The following is a 24,902-nucleotide window of genomic DNA, read 5'->3' on the forward strand; positions in this document are numbered from 1 at the left end:
TTTCCAGCTCCAAGGTAGATTATATAAGATTTATGTAAAACTGCGCCCCCTGGAGCCACAGCACACTGCAGCAAATAAAAAATCAAAGCAAAGTCACCCCCTTGGTTTGTTATTCCAAAACAGTAAGCACAAGGCGCAAATGAATTCTAGCCTTAATACAAGTAGAACTCCTACACCCAGTTTTGAGGTTAGTCCAGAAAAAAAACAAAAAAAAAAACAAAAAACTGCAAAAGCTCCAGTATCCACCGACTGCACCTTTATTGACACACATTTACAATTCCAAGTTGTCTAAATGTGAAGCTCTGCAGAAAAATGTGATAACGTGTCCTACCGTTGTTTATTATGATCACAGTGAAAAATCGCACTCACAGGGAGGCATTACTTCAGGACGAAGCAGCTAATTATTCAGTGCACCCGAGGGATCAAAAGCAGGAGGATTACGGTATCAATTTGATATGAAAAATGCACCAGCAGAAATATCTACCTAATGTAATAACACAATATTCTTCTGTCACTGACTAATATTATGTATTATTCTTGATTATTCCACCTTTTTTTCTTCATTTAGCCTTTTTCTTTCTGAATCTGTTGACGAGGTTCACGCTTATAGACAAAATGTTCTATATGCTTAAAGATCCCATATTAAGTAAAATTGAGCTTTATGCCATGTTTAAACGTTGTTACCTCCTCAAAAATATACTGTTTCATTCACACATGTTTGAGTAACACTTTATTATTAGTCTGTCCACAGCTCTGTTCCACCTTGTGATGTCATGAAATGGTAGTTTTAAAGTTAACAGCTCCTTTTTCCTTTAGTTCTGAAGAGATTTGCAATTCCAGGGCTGAAATTGTTCAAATGATTCTAGTGAAGGTGTATGGAGTTTAAAAAGAAAGTGGAGCACTTCCTGTATTACCACATGATGACATCACAAGGTGGAGCAAGGTGTTTTTTGTTTGAGAGAACTCAGTCTAAATCTGCAGGGTTTGTGTGTTAAACATGTTTGAAGGAAACAAAACACAACTCCAGGTCTGTTTGTGATGAGGAAACAACATTAGAACAGAAAATAGTGTAACACGGGCCCGTTAAGTTTAACTCTATAAAAAAAACACCTAAACTATCTACCATGGGTCAAGTTACAGTTATTGGATTGTTTCCTGTTTTAGTGTATTACATTGCTAATCAAACACTCACTACAGTGTGTTTAAGCAAATGTCAGCAAGTTATCTATTACTGACTGAAAAGTTTGACTGTGAGACTATATTAATCACAGCCTGTTAATTAAATAGAATGAAACTCACTTTGGAACTGATTTTATAACTAAAACTAAGCTGCTGGAGTTATATCAGTACTGTGAATACATATAGTGCACAGTATTGCTAAGTAAGACTGACAGCTTGCTAAGTGTTTATCTTTTTCTTTTTATGGAGTGTAATTGTATTTATGACCTTTTCTCATCGAGGTGATGGAGAAGCTATAAAACCATGAATTTTCAATAAATGACAAGAGTAAGATGAGTTTATATTGAGTTTCCCTTTTATGAAGCACAGTTGATGTTTGTTACAGAAGGAATACATTAAAGCATTAAAGTTAAGCAGTTGTATAAGTTTTCATAATTATTGAGGTGCAATATATTACTCTTGATTTAATAAGCTAACTTTATGTAAATCATAATGTTAGCTTGAGTTTGTGTCTTGCTTTTTCAATTATTTATACTTTAAACCAATTTCCTAGAATTAGTATGACCAAGGATACACTCTGTTATTCTGTTGTCTGAATCCCACATGCATGATGTTGTTGTCTCCTTGGGCAAGGTACTTCACCCATTTACTCACCTATGTTGTGTATTTTGTTTAATGACGATAAAGATGATTGAGATGATTGTTTATTTGAGTGGCACATTGCCATGAGCTGGTGGCTCTTTGCTCATCTGGCTCCTGAACAGAATCAAACTTCTCACACTTCTAATTAAATGTGTTCAGTGTTTTGCAATGTTTTTTGTTTTACTTTTGTCACATGTGTTTTGACATTAAAAACAGAGTGTGTGTTTCTCTAATGGATTAATCTGCCTGTCACTCACATCCACTGGAACGTTTTGTGGTATTCATCACATTCCACAAGTTGCCGTGGGCGATGCCATTGTCTTTCGGGTTGTATTATTTTGCATAGGGCTGTCGACCTTGACAGTAAATAAGTTCAATAGGGACTACAGAGTGTTTTAGGGGCAAAACTTTTCCCAAATTCTCAATTGAAATGAATGGGATTCACGCTTAACCAGAAATGCCAGCACAAAAGCCACACAGTTTAGTCGCATTTACAGCAAAAGTGGGCGGGGCTGAATAGAGTCAATAGGAGAAGCATGTACTCTGGGCTGGCCTGGCTCAGAGTGGTTTGTGGTACAGATCCAGAACCTGCATTCATCAGTGTAGCCTTGGGCAGCTGTGGCTACAGAAGTAGTAGTGATAATGCACAACACTGTATAGAGACTTTCAGTATTTTGAAAAGAAGAAGATGAGAGGATTGCATTATTATATTATACTTTCATTTATGTTTATAACACACTAATGCTTATTTATCATACTTGACCAACAACTTCCAGCCTTCTATGCTTATAGCAAAACTTCTTCAGAAAGCAAAACGCTGACCACAAAGTGAATTGCTTTCATATAGGTTGTATTGGAGCCCCAAGTCATGCAGTTTATATAGCGTGTAGGTAGTGACGGATTACTTTTCTCCATGCTCAAGGTTCAGAAAATATAGCTCTAGGTAGAATTCGCTGGAGAGCCAGATGATTTCGGGCAAGCAGTGCAAAATGTAATAAAGTTGCGGCCCTGGTTGTGTGTGCACAGTCCTAGATGTGTACACAATGGGAGTCAGAGAAATAGATTGCCCAACAGCGCTCTTTAATCCAAGCTTCATGTACAATTGGTGCCATAATTACATCCTGTTGAGTGCATGACACATTGTTTGGACTCAAGCTTGGAGTAATGTCTTTGTGTCGCTGTCACCGATGAAACATAGTCACTCCATGTGGCGTGAGAAGTGGGACAGCGTTGTCAGGACACGTGTGAAATATTGCTGAGCCAAGGTGGGTGATACATACCAGGAATCTGCCGCACAGGAAGGTAATTATCCCACAGGATTAGAACTCAGCTAAAATGCTGGAAATGGTTTTATCTGTTATGTTTGATTTACTGCTCCACCTTAGTGCGCACATTATTACTCTGGAAGTTATGTTTACATCTTGGAAGATGATTTGGTTTTAATTAATATAGCAGATAGTCAAACATGTCTTCAACTACCCTTGAGCTTTTAAGATAGTTTACTGCATAATAATCAGTGTTCTCATTCTTATGCATTATTAAACTCATATGAATATTCATCAACTGTATGATATCATCAGAACAGCATTATGTGGGAACAGCAGAAAAACATTACTACTAAAACTGTTTTCACTTGCAGTTAATCAGTCAATCATCAATTTAACAATACAATGACCAATCCAGTATTTAGATTAGGTTTTGTCCTAACATCTGGGGGATCAAAGATACAGACTCGGGGTAAAATTTTGACAGTTTATTACAACGAAGGAAATGTGAATGTTGGTTGACGGGGCAGGTAGTAGAGAGCGGGGTTGTAGGCTGACATCTTCGAACCGGTCGTGGGGAGCTGGATCGGAGGCGGAGATGCAGATGCAGGGGGGGTCAAAGAAACAGGATCTGGGGAGAAAAAAACAAAAAAACAAACAGCTGAGTACTCTGGCCATAATCACAAAAACTAGACTGAGCCAAGTGGAACTGTACCACAGAGAATACACGGCTGATCTGGCGGCATGTGTAGGATCCTCAGTCTCTTTGTTGAATGCTCATGGGCTGCAGGTGTGTAGTGGGTGGTGCCAGAGTCTCCGCCCAGCTCCAGACAAGGACACAGAAGGGAGGAGGGAAAGACAGCACAGAAACACAGGGACAGACTGGGATTTTCACAGTTTTAGATTCTTCCCATTATTATTTGACATGAAATAAAAAATTTAAGGAGTGGAGTGTGTGCAATTTTATAATTTCATATCTTTATTTTATATGTGTTCAAAGGTTATGTGTGTTTGCAGATGAAGATAACAGAGTCTCCCACCAGAGTTTCCCACCAAATCCATTGTATGCTTTGCAACTGTTCATCTTCACAATCTCGAGCAGTGACTTGAAAATGAGTTGTAAAAAAAGTGAAGTGTTATTTTTATGCACCTATGTGACGTTTTAGCACTCTTTGCTTGAGATTTACTATAAGAGCTGCTGGAATTAATGCTATGTAGTTAACAGTCACATATATCTTCTTTTTATTGTTAAACTCTATGTGGGCATGTCTGTAACTCGCAGATCTTTATTAGAATGCACAAATGTAATGTTTTGATCTTTTTAAGGCATCATTTATCTGCTTTTCCCAGATTGGTTTTGATAGTTCTCTCGCAGCCCTGAACATCTAGACAGTCATAATCATGTTTCTGCAGTAAATAATTCGGGGGCTCATTTTAAATCCAGGTAGCAAACACAAATGAGTACACTATCTTTTACCACTCTTTCTCAGTGCGTTAGTGAACTTTGTCACAAACAGGGAAACATATTGAACACATCCGGCATCTCATGACATGTAAACAAACTTGGATTATTATGTAGATAGGTAACTCAACTCCAACATTTTTTTTTTTTTTTTTTGTAAAATGACACTTTTTCTTCTTCTTTTAGCTTCTTAAGATTAATAGTTACTGATGTGTGATAAGTACTGTGTAGTTCAAATTCAGCTTGACCCAAACAACAAAAACTTCCACAGAATTTCCATGCATGGCTCATTTAACTTAACCAAATTTGACTGAAGTAAGTACTCAGCTAAGGACTTTTGTCAATGGCACAGTGCACTGGCACTCGGTGCTGTGTGTGTGTGTGTGTGTGTGTGTGTGGGGGTGTGTGTGTGTGTGTGTGTGTGTGTATATATATATATATATATATTTTTTTTTTTTTTTTTTTTTTTTTTTATTGGACATTCTGACCTATACAAATGAGCAGAGTTAATTTGCATTTTTATTTCCTCTGGCATTTTCACCATAGACCTTGTTCACTTTGCACTATATCTATGGCTGGCATTTTTACAGATCGTGGCTCTATAAAAGCTTAAATTGCATTGCCAATTGGCTATCTTATTGCCTTTGCTACATCCTGATACCGCAGATGAGTCCCTGCAAAAGTGGCTATAGAATCCACTGCTGTCACTGCTTCTTACTAATCCATTGTGCTGGTTACCCTGACCCTGCTGCCATGTTGACATCGTCTATTTAGATTGAAGTGATATAGTCTGATTTGCCTGTCCTTCCCTGTGGGTTATGGACAAGGCTTTCACCATGGTATCCTGTATCAGGTGTTTTATGCTACCAGTAAAACAAACCTTTGTCCAACATTAGCCATATTTGCATGTACTTTGAATAGGTGCCATACCTTGAAAAATAATTTTACAAAAAGCATATTTCACTCAAATGCTGCTGTGGGAAGTAGACAAGTCTCTGAAATGCAACCCTATAACCTTGAAATCATTAATGTTTTCTGTGAGCCAGGTCCTCCCATGTTTGTGTGTCTGGCAATTACGCTCACTATTAACCATAACATTGCATTTTCCTACAGCTACTCTGATGGCACTAATGAGCCATGCTGCTATCCCAAGCAGAAAAATGAACGTCCTAAAATTACCTGAAACTTTGAGAGGCCAAGAACCTCCCAGCAAAATGACTTATTATTCCAAAGCTTTTGATGTTAGGAATTCCACTAACAAGAACCAGGATAGACAAGACCCAAGGTGTAGGCTGTGAAAAGAAGCTCCTGAGACCAGCACATAACTAGAGGCATAACCAAATAGCGGGCACCGACCGGACATTGTGGTTGTGGATAAACAACAGAGCAAAGCCGTTGTGGTGGACATCGCAGTACCAAGTGATGGGAACATCAGGAAAAAGGAGCATGAGAAACTAGATAAATACCAGGCACTCAAAGAAGAGCTGGAGAAGGCCTGGAAGGTGAACGTATCAGTGGTGCCCGTGGTCATCGGAGCACTCGTGGCAATGACCCCCAAACTGGAGGAGTGGCTACACCAGATCCCAGGAATAACATCAGATATCTCAGTGCAGAAAAGTGCAGTACTAGGAACAGCAGAATGCACACTACTGGCACATGTTGTGCTCTCTAAAAGCCAAAGTTAAGTACAATATAACCTTTACTGTTATGGCAGTGCATCTCAGTATGTAACATGACCTCTTGGCAAGAGCAGTTAAAACCCTTTCTCTATTGATCACAGTAGTAGCAAGGGGTCGCTGCAGCCATGGCCACCTGCCCTGTTCGGCATACGGCCCAACGTTATCTTTAATAGATGATGCTTGCTGGCCAGTAAATGTTTGAAATGTCACGGTCAATTGCATTTTATAATATCTAGTTGGCTGGTTGTGTGTGATTAAATTAGTGATATGACACATTTTGATCCTGACAGTGGGACAATCCCTACAGCAAATGTAAGTAGGTGCTTGTAGCTTTCTGACAAGTTTATTCCCAATATGGTGCCCATGGTGGGGCCTCTCTATGAACAATCTGCAGCAGTCTGATAACACTGTAGCACTAGATTAGACTGAGCTAAACTGACTGTTCATCTTGAGGAGGTTCAGGTGATTTGATGGTGCCTGTTTTAATCCCACACACTGAGAGTGCAAAACTCCAGCAGAAAGTCCATCTGTTCTCTTGGGATATGATCAAATCAAATACATTATTTGAAGTTTCCCTTGATATGATAAAGATACTGTTTTGTTTAAGGATACATTAATTTAAATGGGATTTCATAATGTATCATCTATTGTTGGAGTTGGTAACAAGTGCAGTTTTGAACAGTGAGCAAATGTCTCCTCCTACACAGCCTCCCACACCATCCACTGGTCTTCTCCTTTTGTCTGGCACACATTATGTGCCATATTTTGAAGTGAGCTGAACAGCATGTTACAGAGTGAAGTCAAAGCTGTGGTGAAGGACACCCAAAGTCCTGAAACTCACTTCTGTTTGGTCATTAGCATTTTAATTCAGAAGGTGCTCTGCTTTTCACCTATTCCCAGTCACAAATTCAAAAGTGTCAGTGTAACTGCCATTTCAAGAAATATAACCCACCAACATTGTTTCATTGGCTCTAGAAAGATTCACTCTATTTCATTGGAAATGTCCACATGTAAATCAGACTCCATTAAGTCACCAAACCAGTAGGAATGCACCGGTGCAGTATCGTACCAGTGCCAACACTGGAAAATAAAAGGATTGGATATCAATTTCAGATGTTTTGATACTGATGCAATTCCATGATCAGCCATGTAGGGGGCACAAACAAAAAAACTAATAAACCTTTCCCATGTTAGACATCCACCAATGTCCTGCCTCTCTTTACAATCTCACTCTTCTTCATTTATTCTACAACGAGCACTACTGTAGTTTTGACATATCAGCCACGTTCCATAGGATTTCCACAAAAAGGCTGTTTTGGAGCTTAGGTATGTCAAAGCATTTTTACCGTTTCAAACAAGGGTCAAAAATTGTAGTCAAACATGAAAAGGGGAAAAATGCTTTGAAGATATTTTTGCCCTCAGTGGGACATGGAAGTGAGCATAGACAGTGATTGCTTTGAGGCAAAATCTGTAAATAATATTGAATATCACTTGGAGGCGTTATATAATGAAAGAATGTAATGAAAAAAGGTAGACAGAATGTAACAAAAGAATGGTGGTTATCTGGGCCCTGACCTCTCATGGCTGATGCTGATCTTGGAGAAAGAGTTCACTTTTGTGAAGAGTTGTTTGTTCCAACAGAGCACAGGGCAGATATAGCTGTGAGAGCCCAGAATGTCAGCACTCATGGATATAATCGTCGAGTCATTGGTATCGATCAACAACTATATCAATTCCCTGCAGAAATATAGCACTGCAGTTACTGGAGTTGATTTACTGTGAGACTAAAGGGTTTCAGTTCAGTGAAAAACACCTGTTCTTGCACTTAAACAATCTCTTTAGGAGCAGTGAAATTAAAGGGGGTATTTTATTTTTATGGGGTATTAACTTATGACACATGTCACAGCTAGATGACCATGCTACCTTATATAGTTGAAGAACATGTGATATTTATGAAAACAACGTTTTAACTTCACTTTTGCTCCCCTCCCTTTACTCTCCCTTTGTCACTCCATCAATGTGCTATATCACAACAGTGTTTCCTCTGGCCCCAGTGGCTTGGTGTGGCGGTGCTGATATTTGAGTGATGGGGGGATGCATATGTACGTGCATATTTTATGCAAATTACTGAAACTGTTTTTGATGCTGGAACAGCGTGGTTGCCATAGTTGTGGTTGGCTGCTCTTTGTGGCTGAGCAGTTTTTGAAAAAAAAATTGTCTTATGTTACATTTTACATTTTTTAACTTAATATTTGGGGATTTTGACCATCTAAGAAATGCAGTTTGTGCAGTTCAAAGAACAGAAGTTAAGAACTATTGGATTGTGTGATTTGAGCAGTTTGTTTCTCCTGTAACCATAGTGACCCTGCTTGTAGATAGCTCTGCTAGCCAGTTAGCTCTAAAATGCTGCAGATGTTTATATCACAGGCTTTCTACACCAAATATGGCAGAAGACACAGAAGACACACTTCAGGGGATTGTCCCATCTCATGGCCAGCTGAAACAAGCAGAGCAGAGACAGAGAGGGTTAGAAGAAACTTTCTTATTGTGTGTCCAGAGTTCACCTGCCTCTCACTGAAGGCTGCTGTGATGCTGCAGGACACAGAGGACTCAGAGGACAGATCCTTTTGTCCTAAGGGCTGTTACTGACCTCATACTGCCATGACACTGAACCTGATGACCCTACTGCACTGAGTCTTGAGCTTTCTGTTATTATGTATTTTACTGCTCAATGTGCTTAAATTGCCCCCCTCGGGACAAATAACATGATTTTTATTTGATTTAACATGGTAGAATGCTAAGAACAAATAGATTTTGAACAGGATGCAGATCTTCACTGTGTATGAACAATAGTGAATCAGAACATGCTTTTATAGTCTAACCAAACAACCAAGCCCAAATGCCTCATGAGAGGGCAGTCTGTTTTTTATTTTGCCTTTGACATGATCTGCTTACAAATGCACAGAAGTGTCTGGAGATAAGATAAGATAAAATTGATAAAAAAATATTTTGTATGTCAGTACATATATGATTGCTTTCTAAAAGCTTTTATCGCTATGGTATAAATATATTTAATATTATAATATTTAATTTCAATTACCTCAGTAAAGGCATTTGAAATTAAATGTAAGTGGCTCTCAAGTGGGAAGCTGTCAGACCTTTGGAAACTGCACATTTAGACATAAACTTTCTAATGGTGTACCAACATCACAGTAATCCTGACTCCGTATTGTTGGATGTGTATAGTTCCTGTTCAGTCCTCACATTCTGATTTCTCATTAGAGTACTTGTTAAATCAAGGGTATCAATGAAGCGTGAAGAAAAAAACATTTCAACGGTCATCTAAAAATGGTAATATTATCATATTTCTTAGCTTAACTTTGTAAGATTGTCTCTACAGTACACGGTGCCATCATATGACAATTACTACTCAGCTACCGCTCACAAATGAAAAACACCAAGGTGAAATTGCCGACAGAATTGCTCCTCTGTATCTTTGCCTTTTGATTAATGATGAATGTCCAGACTATACTCCACCCCATTTGCTAATCACCTCGTAGCTTCCATCCCATCGCATATGTTAAGAGACACTTGTAGGAAATGAATGTTCGGTTCTTTAGACAAGCTTTTACATTTCTTAAATAAAACAATGCTTTTTTTTTTTTTTTTTTTTGCTGACTGCACATAAAAACTAAATATTAATAATTGTATGAAATACGCTGTATACTTGACATAAAAAATAAGCAGGCATATGATGAATATATTTGACAGAAATGCAAACGACCTGGTTTACTCCGTCTGAGGCGCCCCTTGCTTCTCTCGATGCTCATGATTAATGGGGCAGGCGCTGCCTTTTTGGATAGAGAACTTCGTCTTTGACAAAACACATTAATATTGTGTGCCTGTTTTACATTCTCTCCTATGCAGCATGGAGCTATCAGTAGAAATGCAGGGAAGCCATTTGTCTGCATGGAAAATGGACCTCATCAGAGAAATAAAGATAAAAATATAGAAAATGTGAGGGAAAAAAAAGTACCACCATCATGGGAATATGTACAAACGTGCAAATGGACTGGCTATTTCATTTCCTGCATGGCACCCACATCTTTGTTAATGATTAATGGCACAGATATCTCATTTTTCAACACATCAATAATCACATGCTTTACATTCTGGCCTGGGTGTGAGTTGAAATGCAGAGGCAGAAATTTCGCTGCATGCAAACTGGCTGGATGTTTTCCATTTAAAGAGAAACGTCAGCACTGATTTTCTAGTGGAGGCTGTGGCTCTTGCTTCGGTCGCACGACTTTAATGTAACCACTGTCAACGTGTTTAATACTGGGCTAGATGAGCAACTGGTGACTGTGCCAAAGGAGCCAAAGAACCTCAGTGTTTATATTCACACATCTTTAGTGCAGTTCTGCAGGACTGCTGTAGAAGCCTGCAGTTTTATCTTTAGCTTTGTCAGTGTCCGCTCAGACAAATCTGATACACACTATTGGAAAAGCACATCCAAGTATAAAGGAGTCCGAGGCTCAACACTGTGGTTACTATTACTATTGCTACTGCATTTCCTCAATTTTATTACCATTTAGTCTCACACTAAATCTAAATGTCTTTTTGTTCCCAAAAGTCTACCAGAGCAGTGTCATGCTGTAGTGATGTTTGCCCCCTGTATCTGTGTCCTGTGTGCACAGAGGTCTGTATGGCTCAGTGCATCATTGGACTCATCTCAGCTTGTTGCTCTTTTAGTATATTCTAATTCAATGCTTTGCTTTTAAAGGTAAGCTGTATCTTTCCAAGGTTTTGTTTGGTTGTAGGTTTGATTGTAGGTTTTGTTTTCATAACTTCTACATTTTGTGTAACAGTGTAATTGGTTAAACATTGTCAAAATAAAAGTGAGTTTAATCAGGTATGGTTTCTGTCTTAAACTGCAACAGAGGTGCAGTATTGTGATATTGTCAACAATTAACAAACAGGGCCCTACCTTACCTGCCTGTGTCTTATCATCCTTACATTATCGGCCTGTTTATCTTACGTTTTGTTTTGTTTTTTTTAATTGCTTTTACACATTTCTCTATTGAAAATTGACATTTGTAAAACAGCTCACGCAAAATCGTAAACGGAATTTTATGTAATCAATCAATCAGTCAATTTTGCCATGAATACTCTCAAGCTTTGGTCCTGTGTTTCGATGTGCGCTTTCATCCTAAGGCCGTGTAGTCCAGAAGCCTGAGTCATATTCTCAGGGACCACAGAGAATCACTTTACACATATGAATCTGGGGCTGGAAGACTTTTGTTTTTTTGTCTAATAATATATTTTATGTATTATGTTTGTAAATAAATGTACCCAGACTTTTTGCAATATTTGATATTAAAAAAAATGCTAAAGAAAATTGAAAGATTGGTGGGACCAGCAAATACATCAACACTTCATTTGTAATGCTTATGTTCTTTATGTTCATTATTCAAGACATTTGCATCTCACTGGATACACAGTGTGTAGGATGTCTCTTCTGTGAGTCTGTTTGATTCATTTGTGAAATCATTTGTTGTTAGATTTTGGATGCTCACAAATTGTCTTTATGTTTGAGTTTCTATACTGAAAGTGACAGAGTTTGGGCCAGTGTCTTTAACCACATGTGAACAGGTTTGAATCAGATGATCAAACCAAACCAAGGTTCGAAAATTGTGCTAAAATATGTGTATGCTGTATATCTTATTACGCCGTATATTACCCATTGCACATTGAGTTACATTTTTCCTCCATCCATTTCTTTTCCTGTGCTTTGTAATGCATAGGCTCGCGACACTTTTATCCAATTCCTCCTCCTATATCGGCATGGCATAGCGCACTGTAATCCCAAGTGCGGATATTCTCCCTGTCTCTTGGAAATAATTCTACATTAAGGATTACAAATGGTAAATAAACCAGGACTGATAAGGCAACCCAGAGCACTTTCAGAAGGTCCATTTCAAAGCACTGTTCTTCGACTTTTGTTCAGTGAATAAGGCAGACCGACACACAGGGAGGGAACACACCGGGGGAAACTTTATTGCTCTTGGCAACTGCAGGTACGCGGATGACTGTGAAGGACGTGACGAGGAGGACTCTTAAGTAATCAGGAAAAATGCAACCAAGGAAGGCATAAGTAAGTGGATAATGCAATCCTGCCATAATAAAATTAGAGATATAATCAGCTGCTGGGCAAGGTCAGGTAAGTAAAGGTCTGACAAAGTAATGTTAATAACAGTAAAACTAACGGGCAAGGACATAAAGAGCAGCAGATGTGAGAGTGGCTGTCTACTGGAGGTAATGAAGAACAGGAACAATCAAGCAAAAATGAGAGCCACTTCTTATCCTCGGCTTTCATTTTAATCCACAATCTGTTTTAGAAGTTAACCACATGGCAGGTAGTAAAATAAATCAGTCGTGCCCCTTCAATGACAAAATATTGCCTTTAGCAGGGCTCCATTTTGATTTTATTTCACTTAAAGAACAATTGACATACAGATAATATTTGAACGGCAGTACCTCAGCTGCTGCAGAATGAGTACTGTATTTGAATTTCCCACACATTTTTATCTAGTCAACCAACTGTAACCACAAGTCTTTGAAGTCAAGTTTAATTGTAATGCAACTTATAATAAGGATGCATCTTCAAGTTATTTAAAAAATTGCTGCCTGATGATGTAAGACACATAGACAGCCATCAGCACAAGCATTTCATCTGCTGAAGAGGAAAGTAAAAATACACAATCATTCACAGCCAGTACAACAATATAAGCAGTGACAGTACAGTGTCGAGGCTTCACATCCTTTGGGTTAAAGTGCAAGAGCTAAAGTTCAGTTTCCAAATAAAATTCAAACTGCAAGCGGTGATAAAGGGCCCTCGTGGAAGGGCATACTACAGTGGGAGGGCTGCATATCAACTTTGGCTTGACATATGATTCAAAATTTCTGGTTGTCATGTTTCTGGCTCATGGTAACTTTGCAGGCGGTGCTGGAGAGACATTTTTAAAGATAGAATTTTAATCTGCACATCATTTTGAACACACCCTGAGACATATGTAAAATCTTTTGATCCCAGATGTATCCTGATGATACTGCACCAGTTTTGGAGTCTGTCAGATAAAAACTCGGGATAAGTTTGTTAAAATACCAGGGCAAAATTTTGTAAATTTGCATATTTGATTCAAAATTGCCCCTTTACCTCAGAGATAGGGTGTGGTCCCCATAGATTTTTTTGCACCAAATTTCACCAGATTATGACACATTTAACTTCCTATTTTATGGAATGGCTGTGCAAATGTGTATGTAGATAAGGCATGGTCTTCATTGTTTTGTTTAGAATCATATAAAGGGTGTTTGTGCCAAATTTCAGTCGATAATCCCGGGTTTGATATAGCTGACTTCCTGTAGGGTTTAGGGTGGGGCCATAATATAATATTTGACATATCCTGGTGTGGCCTTTGTTTGTTCATTTGTCATTGATGACTCATTCATTTGTCTATGATGACATTTTTCTGGGCCGGGTTTCCATTGCTGCAATGTGAATTGATTTTAGAGGTGGCGCTACTGAGCCGTCTTTCAGAATTTTCTCTTGACTCAAAGTTAGTGCTCACTCTAATTTTCAATACTAGTTTGCCGTTTGATTTTTACAATTTTCCTCAAAATTGCACAATACGATAGAGCTGACTCGCCCTCCTCGCTCATTCATGCTCAGGCCCTAACTAGTAAGCTGCAGACATAATAACAGTGATAATACTACTGTCCACTGGATTTAGAGGCTTGATGGCTGCTGGAATAAAGGAGGGACTATCGTTTTATTCTCCATTAAGGAGTGACTAAAGCCATCTGCTGCTGAGCGTCTGCGCTTCACTGCGATTAGTGAAACCCACCAGTCACTCAGAGCATGAACACCATGATTTTATGTGTAAAAAACTGTCTCAGAAGACTCAGCACTAAAATTAAGTCCTGCTTCTACAATGCGGTTCTTGAGAGCCAAATTAGATGTGGCATGGTTTCCTGGTTTGGCTCACTCACTGTTCACTGCAAAGCAAAAATTGAGAAGCTTGTCAAGAATGCCATGAAAATCATAGGACAGAAAGAGTATCCCTCCTGACAGACAATTTTTGAGACTTCTGTCCTGGCACAGGCAAAAAGTATCATCAAGGAGCATTTTCACTCACTGAACAGTGACTATGAGCTGTTGCAGTAGATTTAAATTCACGTTTGTTCTGACATCTGTTACATTGCTTAACAAGTGCAGATAGAGGGTTAGTGTTAGGTTAATTACTTGTAATATACATTTGTAGATTGTTTTATTATGTTTCTCTGTTGTTACTTGGCGTGTGTTTTATTGTAGTGCTGTAGTTATGTATTCTTGTCACTTATCACTGCTGTTGGAGTCGTGCAGTGATGTTATGGCAGGAGCATATTTCTGTGTTGTCATTGTTCTTAATGTTTTGTGTGATTGTTGTGTGGATCATGTGCATCATCACAGGATTTGACCACGGTTCAATTTTTTATTTTTTATTTTTTGCCGTATTGCCCAGCCCTATATTACTCAAAATAATTTATTTCTTAAAAGACCCTGTCCCTACCTTTTACGCTTCAAACTGATCTCTCTCAACATATCCCTGAGCTGGAAACATAACCGCACCTACCCTTTATTAAAATAAAGCATTGAGTGAAAGCCAGTATGTGTGAAAATGAAATGAAGTCTCCACCAAAGCAAACGGGGAGATTAAGGCACAAAGACTCGCAGATGTGATGCCATCAAATGTAAAATCTTGTCTTTTTCATTTTTACTCTTTATATTATATTACTAAATATGGAGCAGGCTTTGTGCAGAAGGTCCCAGTGGGTTTCTTCTGTCTCCCTTTAATATCAGTTACTATTCTTCCCGTCAAGCTCACTTTAAGATATTGGGTGTTGATATCAAAGTCAGTTGAACCACATTATATTATCAGTATATTTTGGCAGTGTATATTGTTACAGTGGGGTATTTGTTGGAGGAGTTGTGTGTACTCAGCCAGAGTTCACAGACTGGTAAATCAATGCAGCGTCTAGAGAGGTAGGTGCTGGCTTAACAGTTCTAAATGGTCGATAGTCTGTAGGTGTTCAGCGGTGAATAAGTCCAAATACAATAAGCGATCGAATGGAGCGAGTGGAGTAATGAGTTCAGGTTAGAGGTGGATGGTTTATTGTTCCTATAGGGCTAATCAAATCCACCTGTGGTGATGGTATGTTTACTGTGTAAACATTAGTATTTTTCCTCAGTGTGGTGAATTTATAATATGCATATTCAGGTCGTAGAGGTAGTGTCCAAAACCTGGATAAATAAGGACTGTTCTATTTTATGGGTAAATGATTTATTAAATCACACAGCTCTACTTTTTATAGACTGATAGGGGTGGGATTTAATAAGTTTTCTTCTTCCCACTCCTTTTCGAGCTTAAATATGAATAAATTTGTGAAATGTGCTTTAAGTGTAACTGATACATGTGCTTGAAACAAATAAATAAATGAAAAATGAAATGAAAAGTGGTACAATGTGTGAAGTTAGTTCAAACCACTCAATTTGATAAAAGAACTGAGTAATACTGAGCTTGAACTAAGGGATATTTTTACTTACGCATATTTAATTGAAGAAAATGGGAATTGAGAGAAACTGTAAGCAGGTTAATAAATGTATTGAATAAAAATAAAATAAATGAATAAATTAAATTAAATATAACATTTAACCCTTTCTGGGTAACAATGTGACCCCATGTTTCTTTTCGAAAAAATACTTCAGGTTTATACAGAACAATTGTTTGGCTTAATCTGACTTTATAATCTTTGCTGAATGTTTACAATCGTGTACTTCAATACACAAGAACACATTAACAAATCTGGAGTCTGGAGTTGAAATATTAGTTGTTTAATTTGCTTGTAAATGTCTCTAAACTGCTACGGCACATTATGTGAGAGCAAAGTTTAATTAAAACACTAAATTTTGACTTCTGGAAAAGGTTACATTAAGAAGTCTCGAGAATAATTCAAGTGAAAAAGTACTTTCAACCCATAAACCCTGCATTATTTATCTGTCGTGTTATATTGTTTTAATCTAGCAATAGTTTCAACAAAAGAAAAAAATAAAACTCTAAAAGCAAAAATATCTTCAAATGAATCCACAAACTTCAAATATATTCTGACTGAAGAGCGGCAGCGTATGTCCTGGATGGAGCTCGGCTCATGTCAGAGCTCAGTTCATTTAAACTCTTCACTCTGGAGTGGCTTTCCTTTCTGTTGCTTTTTTAATAGCAGTGAGTCTTCAAAACTGCATATTTCAAATATATATATATATGTATTTTTTTCAGAGATAAGCCAAGTAGAAAAAACAATTTCCTGGGAACAGTGGCGTAACTGAAAATACAGAAAATAAAGATGATGACTATTCTGTGCCGGAGATTAGGAGGAAAATGACACAAAATGATATATTTGGAGAATTATCTAAATCTGGCAATGTTTTTAAAAGGCTAAAATGTATTTTGGAACTATTTGTGTGAAATGCATCAATACTTGTGTACTAGCTGTAGAACACATGCTATTTGTTTTACCCTTTGTTTGTGTAGCTGGCCCAACATGAGTGAAATAACTAGTGACACAAGGAACTTTTGTTTTTATTGCTCCTCTACATCAATCAATCAAACTTTATTCATAAAGTGATTTTCATACAAACAATGTAACACAAAGTACTTTACAGTCATTAAAAAACAATTCCACATTTTCTTCCACCCAACCACCCCACCCCCAAACAATCCCACACAACCACACACACGAACACCATCACAAGAGCCACCACTATTCCATCCATCCATCCATTTTCTTCCTGTTATCCGGGGCCGGGTTGCAGGGGCAGCAGTCTAAGCAAGGACTCCTAGACTTCCCCTCACCCCAGACATGTCCTCCAGCTCCTCCGGTGAAAAAAATGGCTCTTAGTATTTATTCCATGACCATAACCAAATACAAACTCTTTAATGTGTCATTAAAAAAAATAAAAAATTATATATATGTTTTTCCCTCCAGAGTTTCAACTCTAGACCACATGCTTTTACTGAGGGAGGGTCCGGTGTGGACCTCTGGATTCAAAAAGCCCATCCATATCATTGATGATTAGACATGGCTGATTCACGAGCTCCCCAACTTTCATTTGCTCGAGTAGTTAGTCTTGGTCGCTGCTTTTAAGAGTTGGAAACAACAGAAATACTAGGCAGACACATTAGCAAGAAAGCATCTTCAGCTCATATAAACATACATGAAAGAAACAACAATGTATAACGTGTCAGAAAGCAAAAAAAAAAAAAAAAAAAAAAAATCATTTAGCATTATATCCTCTTTAAAACGTGAGATAGGACCAAACTCGCTGTCCAAGTGGCTGTAGTTTTCCATTGAGTCACCTTGCATTCTCCGGGCCTCACCTCTGAAATGTGAACAGCCGCCGTGCCCATCTCTCCGCTTGCCTAACTTTGATCAGCGCAGGTCACCAGTCTTCAGTCAGACAAGGTCAGAGCAACAAGACAATGTGAGCGCCTTGTCAAAAGTGGGTAAGAGCCACCTGTTTGGGAATACCCGAGCTCCCTTGTACCTGTCTCTTGATGCCATACTTCAAACCGACCGGAGTCAACTGCTTTGCTTTTCGAGGCATGCCTGTTCATTGAAGTGTCTATTATCAGTGTCCCCAGGTATCCTTGTCAAATTCTTAGACAGCAGCCACCCTTGGACTGTATGCAAATGTGCTACCGTATTACAAAGCTCCCGCAAGGAGGGAATCTATGTTTCTCTCACTCGGCGCGCTGTGTTGAGGCTGCTGATAAACGGTGGGGGTGGTACAGTTTGTTTTTCCGATAAGGTGAGCAGAATCAACTGGAATGCCATGTCGCTGTGTAGTCTTTTTCAGCCCGTCTCGAACCTAATCCTCTTTTTGCCTCCCTCTGGGCTAGAATTTGAATGACCTGATCAATTTCTAATCAGGAAAGACCCGCAGCCTTTCTACTCTCATAATAGAGTTGTCTACAAATCTTCTCTATATGGGAGGCTTAGCTCGGAATTGTCGGGAGCGAAGAAAGGGGAGCAGGTATATCACAGGTCCCTTGTGTTTTGCAAGGTTTCATCTTTAATGTGAATCTGTAAGCTAAATTTAAGTATTTTCAAATTCCTAAACAGAGCTCTCACCACAGTGGAGAAACCCGGGGCCTGTTTTAAAGGGAAAGGTGGCCTTTTCATGTTGAATGGAAACTCCGGGAGGTCCTGTGGGCTTTGTCACTCATGAAAAAGTAAAAAGCTCAGTAAGCGAGCTAGTGATTTGGTCTCCTATTACTACTATTTACTATTACTAATGACTATTTTCATTGATTGGCATGTTTTTAGCTGCACTGAAAAGGGCATTGATGCATATGACCGTGGGAACAGAACACTCTTCCATTATGTAGACTTTTTATATTCTTTTCAACAGAGAAGTGAGGCTGGCATGCAAGCTGTAATAAACAGTGCAGGGGGAATATCACTGTCTACAGCTACTGATTAAGTGCTCATTTAAATGAGTTTCAAATGTGATCATAGGGAGTCAGTGGGTATATTTGTGTAAGTTGATATTTGTTGTGTTTGCTTTGCAGGTGAATCATTACAGAGTGAAGCGGACATCAGTCATCGACCTCATAAAGTCAACATGTGATTTAACTGGCACAGATGAGACCTATTCCTGCGGACTATAACACGGAGAAGAATAGCTGGATATGTTTATTGGGCTGAGAAATATAACAATAAAGAAAGGCGTTTGGATTGTCAGGATACTTTGAACTACTTCTGCAACATGGTCAGTTTTTGGGATTTTTTACTTTTATCATGAGTCTATTTTCGTGAGTTTACCACTGAGAGACCGTGAATGTGACACGATGAGTCTGACCAAAAGAAGAAAATTCAGGACATTTGCTCTTTTGGTGTGCATTATAACTTTCACAACATTCCTGTTCAGCTACACCCTTCGAGATACCTATTCTTCACTTCACTTTTTCAAATACGCCTTTCACCTGTCGGACTCTAAAGGACTATGCGCCTGCGAGCAATGCATCGTGGAACTGGACGACGACCCGTGGTTCGCCGAGCGCTTCAATCAATCCATCCACCCACTGATGACCAGGGACAACAGCGCGCTCTCCGATGAAACCTATAAATGGTGGCAGGTAAGGCTGTATTGAAGTAAAATAGGCACAGTGGTGGCACAGCCTGAGATACCAAACACAAAGATCAGGGATAAAGACCAAAATCCAAGAGATCTTCTCCCGGATCAAACTGTGAAATGAGCTCCCACGCACAATTTGTTCACTTTTAGCCAGCAAAATGGAGATGGAAATTGTTGTTTTGTCATGCATGTTCAGCCTGATTTAAAACAAAAAAATCTCATTCTCAGGGTAATAATGATGTGTTTAACGTACAATGGATGTTGGGGATTCATCAGTGCATTTAGTCCTATGGCGGCCAGCTAAATAAATATTAATAAAATGCAGACATTTTTTTTTTATCATACAGCAAGTTCTAGGCTCTAGTTATTAATGTAAATGATCAGTTTCAACAGTTGTGAATTTACTGTTTAGATAGTTTGTGACAAAATACAATGTTATTAATAGAGATAGATACAGAAATCTACTGTAAATGTAACTTTAAACAAAATACAGATGCGATGGCCATTCTGTCCTGTGACCTTGAGTGATTAATTTGCTTGCACTCCAAATTCTGATAACAAAGGCTAGATAATTATTACCCCAAGCTTTAAAATGTGACCAATATTCATGTGTTGGAGGTTATTTTGAAGTTTGGTGCAAGGTCCCAGGTTGTTATAAACCCACAATAAAAGGGCAAGACCGAAGCTGTACAGCAGAATTAGTATGCAGGGCCTGTGAGCTTATCTTGTGTTTGGACTCAGAGAGGCTAGTTTGTGGTGCTGCTTGGAGTCAGGTAGAGCAAAACTAATCAGCCACTAGTTTTTAAGGCGCATATGTCTGGAAGCAGATTAACCACTGGAGAAAAATATGCACTGATATCTGTTTATGTAATTTCCACTTTGCCAACCAAGCAAAAGGTTATTAGTAAGGATACACAAACAGTTAATGTGTTTCCACTTATTTCCTGATGCAGCAGAAGAATTCCTGTGATGGTGTTTGTCACCTGTACAATTTCAGAGTGTCACTGTTTAAAGAGCCGCCCTCCAGAGAAACTAGAGGGCAGCCATTCTGGATGAGTGACACTCAAAATTGCTGTTTATTGTAGGTATTGCTAACTGAACCAGGGTACATCCATTTTTCAGCAGTGGGGCCATAGTATACAAAATTCTAGGGCTGTAGTGTGGATGACTAAAGAAATTCTAAAGACTTGTCGTGCTGATCGATTAGTCAACTAGAAGGGGGATGTGGCAAAAGCTCTCAAAACTTCTATGTATCTCTATGTATCTGAACCAAAAAAACTGCACTCATAAGACGCAATGGCACAGGAGTTCAAACACAAATAACTATGCAGATTAAGAGAGATTAAATTAACAAATTATTACAAATTATAAATCGATATAATATAAATAAAATGATTAGTCAACTAACATAAATGTTGGTTGACTAAGACACCACCAAGAACTACAGCCTTATAGCCCTACAAAATTCACAGATAGAAACTGCAAAAGTAAACCACCCTTACTCTTGCACTACTGGATTAAATGTGCTCTGTTTAATTACTATTCATTCATATTTTATTATTAGTTTCCTTACAATTTATCTCCAAATTAAAAAAGGTAATACACTAAATTTATGCTTCACAATTATGCTTCTTTGGTCTGGAGAAGCACAGCAACGCCTAAGGTATTCCCACATTCACCTCACACCTTGTCCAATTAGAGGTAAGAATAGAAAAATTACTGCAAGATTGCCTCCTGTCACTACTCATTTCAGAAAATGCTTCTCAAGGGGAGCCTGATGAGCTAAACGTCAAGTATCAGAGCTAGTGCAGCCAGATGGTTGTGGCCCTGCTGTAAGGCAAGGGCACAGCCTCCTCCTCTACATCCTGGACGTAAGACCACACCATTTATGGCCAAGTGTAATTTCTGCAAATGGGACATCTATGAAAGTGAATGGAAGGCCTGTAATAACACGGTAGACTCATGGAAAGAGCAAATGAGTAAACTGCGGTTACTTGTCATAGGAGAGCCAGGCCACACAAAAGATGTATTGTAGTTTATATGGGTCAGGCCATTGTAATCTTAAATTATCTATGATATGGGCTGTAGTAGATGGATTTTATTGTAAAGGGTATATTACACTATGCACGAAATATAAACCAAAATATAAAATATAAATATAACCACTATAATACACTAACTGGTCATTGAAGGAGACATTTCTTTAAGGGATCAAGATGACATGCTCCCATTGACTTCGAGTTGTTTGATTCTGCTCTGGTGCTGGTTCCTCCTAATCTAGTCTAGTCTAACTCATTTTTACAAAATTTGTCCTGATGGTGTATATTACAGACAAAAGAATGTTTTCATCAAAAACACCACATTTAAATATTCCCTATGTCACTTTGATGATAAATAACTGATCTGTCTTAGTCCTAAAACCTCTTTTTTCAGGTCATATTTATATAAACCAGATAACAATTATTCGATTAATAAATTAGTTGATGATTACTCCAGTAATTGATTAGTTGTGATAATAACCTAATCTAGTCCTGTATTTGATCTCTGTGTTTGCTTTGGCTACATGTTTGGTTCACTAGAAATAAAAGTTTCACTGCCTAGTATGTATTTGCTAAGAGTTGAGCAGAAGAATAGCAGGCTAAAAGAGCCCTCCCAGACTGTGCTAAGCCACCCTGAGGTTAATTCACAAATGTGCTGGGCGTCTGCAGCTCCACTGGCCTTGTTCAATCACTTCTGCTTAAAGTGGCCCCGCAGCGAGGACTCTCTCAGCTCTGTCTCCTGTGTCACCAGTGGCTCCAAGCTGAACGAAACCCAGCCAACTTTACCCAAGTGGTGGAAGAGTTGTTCCAAGTCATCCCCGATGAGGTGCTCTACATGGACGCCAGCCCTGAGCGCTGCAGAACCTGCTCAGTGGTGGGGAACTCTGGAAACCTGAAGGGGGCGCACTATGGCTCACTCATCGATTCCAGTGACTTCATCATAAGGTAAGGGACACTTTCAGTACAATATTCATCTAAAACGACTTAATAAAAGAAGCAAGTCCGCTGACTTGCATGTTAGAAAACTGCGGTGCCAATGGGAGCTGACGTCGCCGTAAATGTCATCACAACAAAGCACCATGCAGCCCCTCATGTGGATAGCTTGATTTTTTTTTTCATTTGTACCAAAATTACTATGCGATGCTGCCCAATCCTGTGTATCCAATTCATATATCCCTGATTAAGAAAATAAAAATTGAAGAACAAAGTAAGTAAAGAGTAGTGGGCGTATGATGGTGGCGCTGAAAATGGGGATTGATCGGCAATATGGCATCTTAAAAATAAGCGATTAAAGATTGCTCAAACATGCAAGAATCACTCTAAAACCAAGCCTGAGATGGTAAATTAGAAGGGGAAATAACTATAACATGTTTAAAGCTCTGAAAAGTTGATTTTGCATAACAGGTCTGCTTTAAATTCTGAAAATAACTCCTTAACCTTCTTTTCTTAGGCTCTTATTGTCACTAATCTGTTTGATTTGCATTAGTCCAAAAAAGCACATATATACATTTAAATGTTTCTGTTTCTATCCTTTCACACGCAGCAGAACAGGCCGACCTTCAGCACATTCAGTGATATGTGCACAGCTTGACAATTGAAGGCTGTTTCACCATTTATATTTTAACATGTACCAGAAAATGTGCTGTCACAGTACAAGGACTGGCAATGAACACATTTAACACAAACTTTTACTTTATTTATTTATCCATTGCACAAGAAACTTTAGAAGAAAGTAACGTTATGCTTTGGAAATATTTGTTTTGAGTAGGCATGTTACAGTATACATTTTAGTGTTGGTTTTTATGAGAAAAAACACAAATTAACAATTAAAACTGCAAGCAGTGATGAAGGGGCCTCACAATTCTTGCAACCACAGAAGGGCCTGCTTCAGGTCAAAGGCTGCCAACCCTGACTTAACGTGATTCAATAATCCAGAGTGATGTTGTAGTTACATTTTTCTGCCCCATGTTAACTTTGCAAGAGGTCTGGAGGACCATTTATATTTAAGTTATATCTCATTATGCCAAGGTCATTAAAATACACATGGGACAAACTCATTAAAGTTTGAAGGCTGGATTTTGGACATGTACATATTTTGATTCAAAATACCTGCAACCACCCCTGCATCGCATCCGCCCCTGTATCGCATCCGCCCCATTTCACATCCGCCCAATTTCACATCTGCCCCTGCATCGCATCTGCCCCATATCACATCCGCCCCATTTCACATCCGCCCCTGCATCACATCCCCCCATATCACATCCGCCCCATTTCACATCCGCCCCTGCATCACATCCCCCCCATATCACATCCGCCCCATTTCACATCCGCCCCTGCATCACATCTGCCCCATATCACATCCGCCCCTGCATCACACATGTTTAAGTTGTATCACATTCACCCCTGTACTGAGACCACACCTACAACAGATTTTCCCGTATGCATTTTTTAAAGTACAGTTTTAAGAGGGCAGTAGAGAGCCATTGATTTTCATGTCATTGTGTTCAGCTCACAGTCACACTCACTCTACTGGCTTTTTACAATCAAAAAATGTGTCTAAGAGAAATATTGTTTTGAAATTTTGTCACATTGTTCCCGATTATGACAAGCCTCTGTGAATTATTTTACAAGTCCACGACAAATAGATTTCCTTTAGGGTTCAGGGTGGGGCCATAATATAATTTTTTAAATGATACATTTTTTTTACTTATCATACATTTTTTACGCTAAGTTCCATTTGTCTGCATTGCAGTAATATAAAAGGGAGGGCGTGCTATCGCGCTCTCAATTTCCCTCTTTACATTATATCTACTGCCAATTGTGAGGCGCTATCGCACCTTCTCTTCTTCTTTGCTACACAACTGGGAGCATTTTTACAAATTTGGTTGATGTTCCCATTGTTTTTTTGTAATAAACTATATATTTTTTGAAACACTCACGCATTCCAGCGTCATGTGTGGCTCCCTGGTCACTAACGGGCTGTGACTTTCACATGGGCTTTGCCCCTTTTTGGCACTTTATTATAATAATGTTCCATTTTTGCATCATAATTTTATATGGCTGCGATTGGCATGACTTGGCGTTAATGAGAGTTTGGAGCATTACGATTTCTCGATTCGTGCGCACTTGAGCGGCTGCGCTCTGCATGGCTTTACGATACTAACCTTCTTCTTTTCTTCCACTTTTTACGCTCAAATGATAAAACTTTAGTGTAACTGTGTTACACTGTGTTACATTGTTCCCCATTATGAAGAGCCTCTGTACATTTTTTTTCAGCAGTCCATGACAAACAGATTTTTTTTAAATATAATAACACTTGAATTAGGCTCTAGAGGGCCATCGTAAAAGATCTTTAGAGTTTTAATTTCCATGTCAGTGCAATCCCTCAGTCGTCCAGGTCTGATC

At 38.7% G+C, this 24,902-nt stretch overlaps 1 protein-coding gene across 1 annotated transcript in view; it reads left to right on the forward strand.

Annotated features, from left to right (window-relative positions):
• The window catches only part of LOC117378897 (CMP-N-acetylneuraminate-beta-galactosamide-alpha-2,3-sialyltransferase 1-like), a 67,742-nt gene that overhangs the window by 22,387 nt on the left and 20,453 nt on the right, over positions 1–24,902 (forward strand). The window contains exons 2-3 of the mRNA XM_033975587.2: positions 18,893–19,459; positions 22,249–22,442. Of these exons, the coding sequence (XP_033831478.1) occupies positions 19,172–19,459; positions 22,249–22,442 (482 nt within the window). The 5' untranslated portion in view covers positions 18,893–19,171. The remainder of the gene's footprint in view (positions 1–18,892; positions 19,460–22,248; positions 22,443–24,902) is intronic.

Source organism: Periophthalmus magnuspinnatus, chromosome 11 (genome assembly GCF_009829125.3).
Source record: "Periophthalmus magnuspinnatus isolate fPerMag1 chromosome 11, fPerMag1.2.pri, whole genome shotgun sequence".
Classification (NCBI taxonomy): Eukaryota; Metazoa; Chordata; class Actinopteri; order Gobiiformes; family Gobiidae; genus Periophthalmus; species Periophthalmus magnuspinnatus.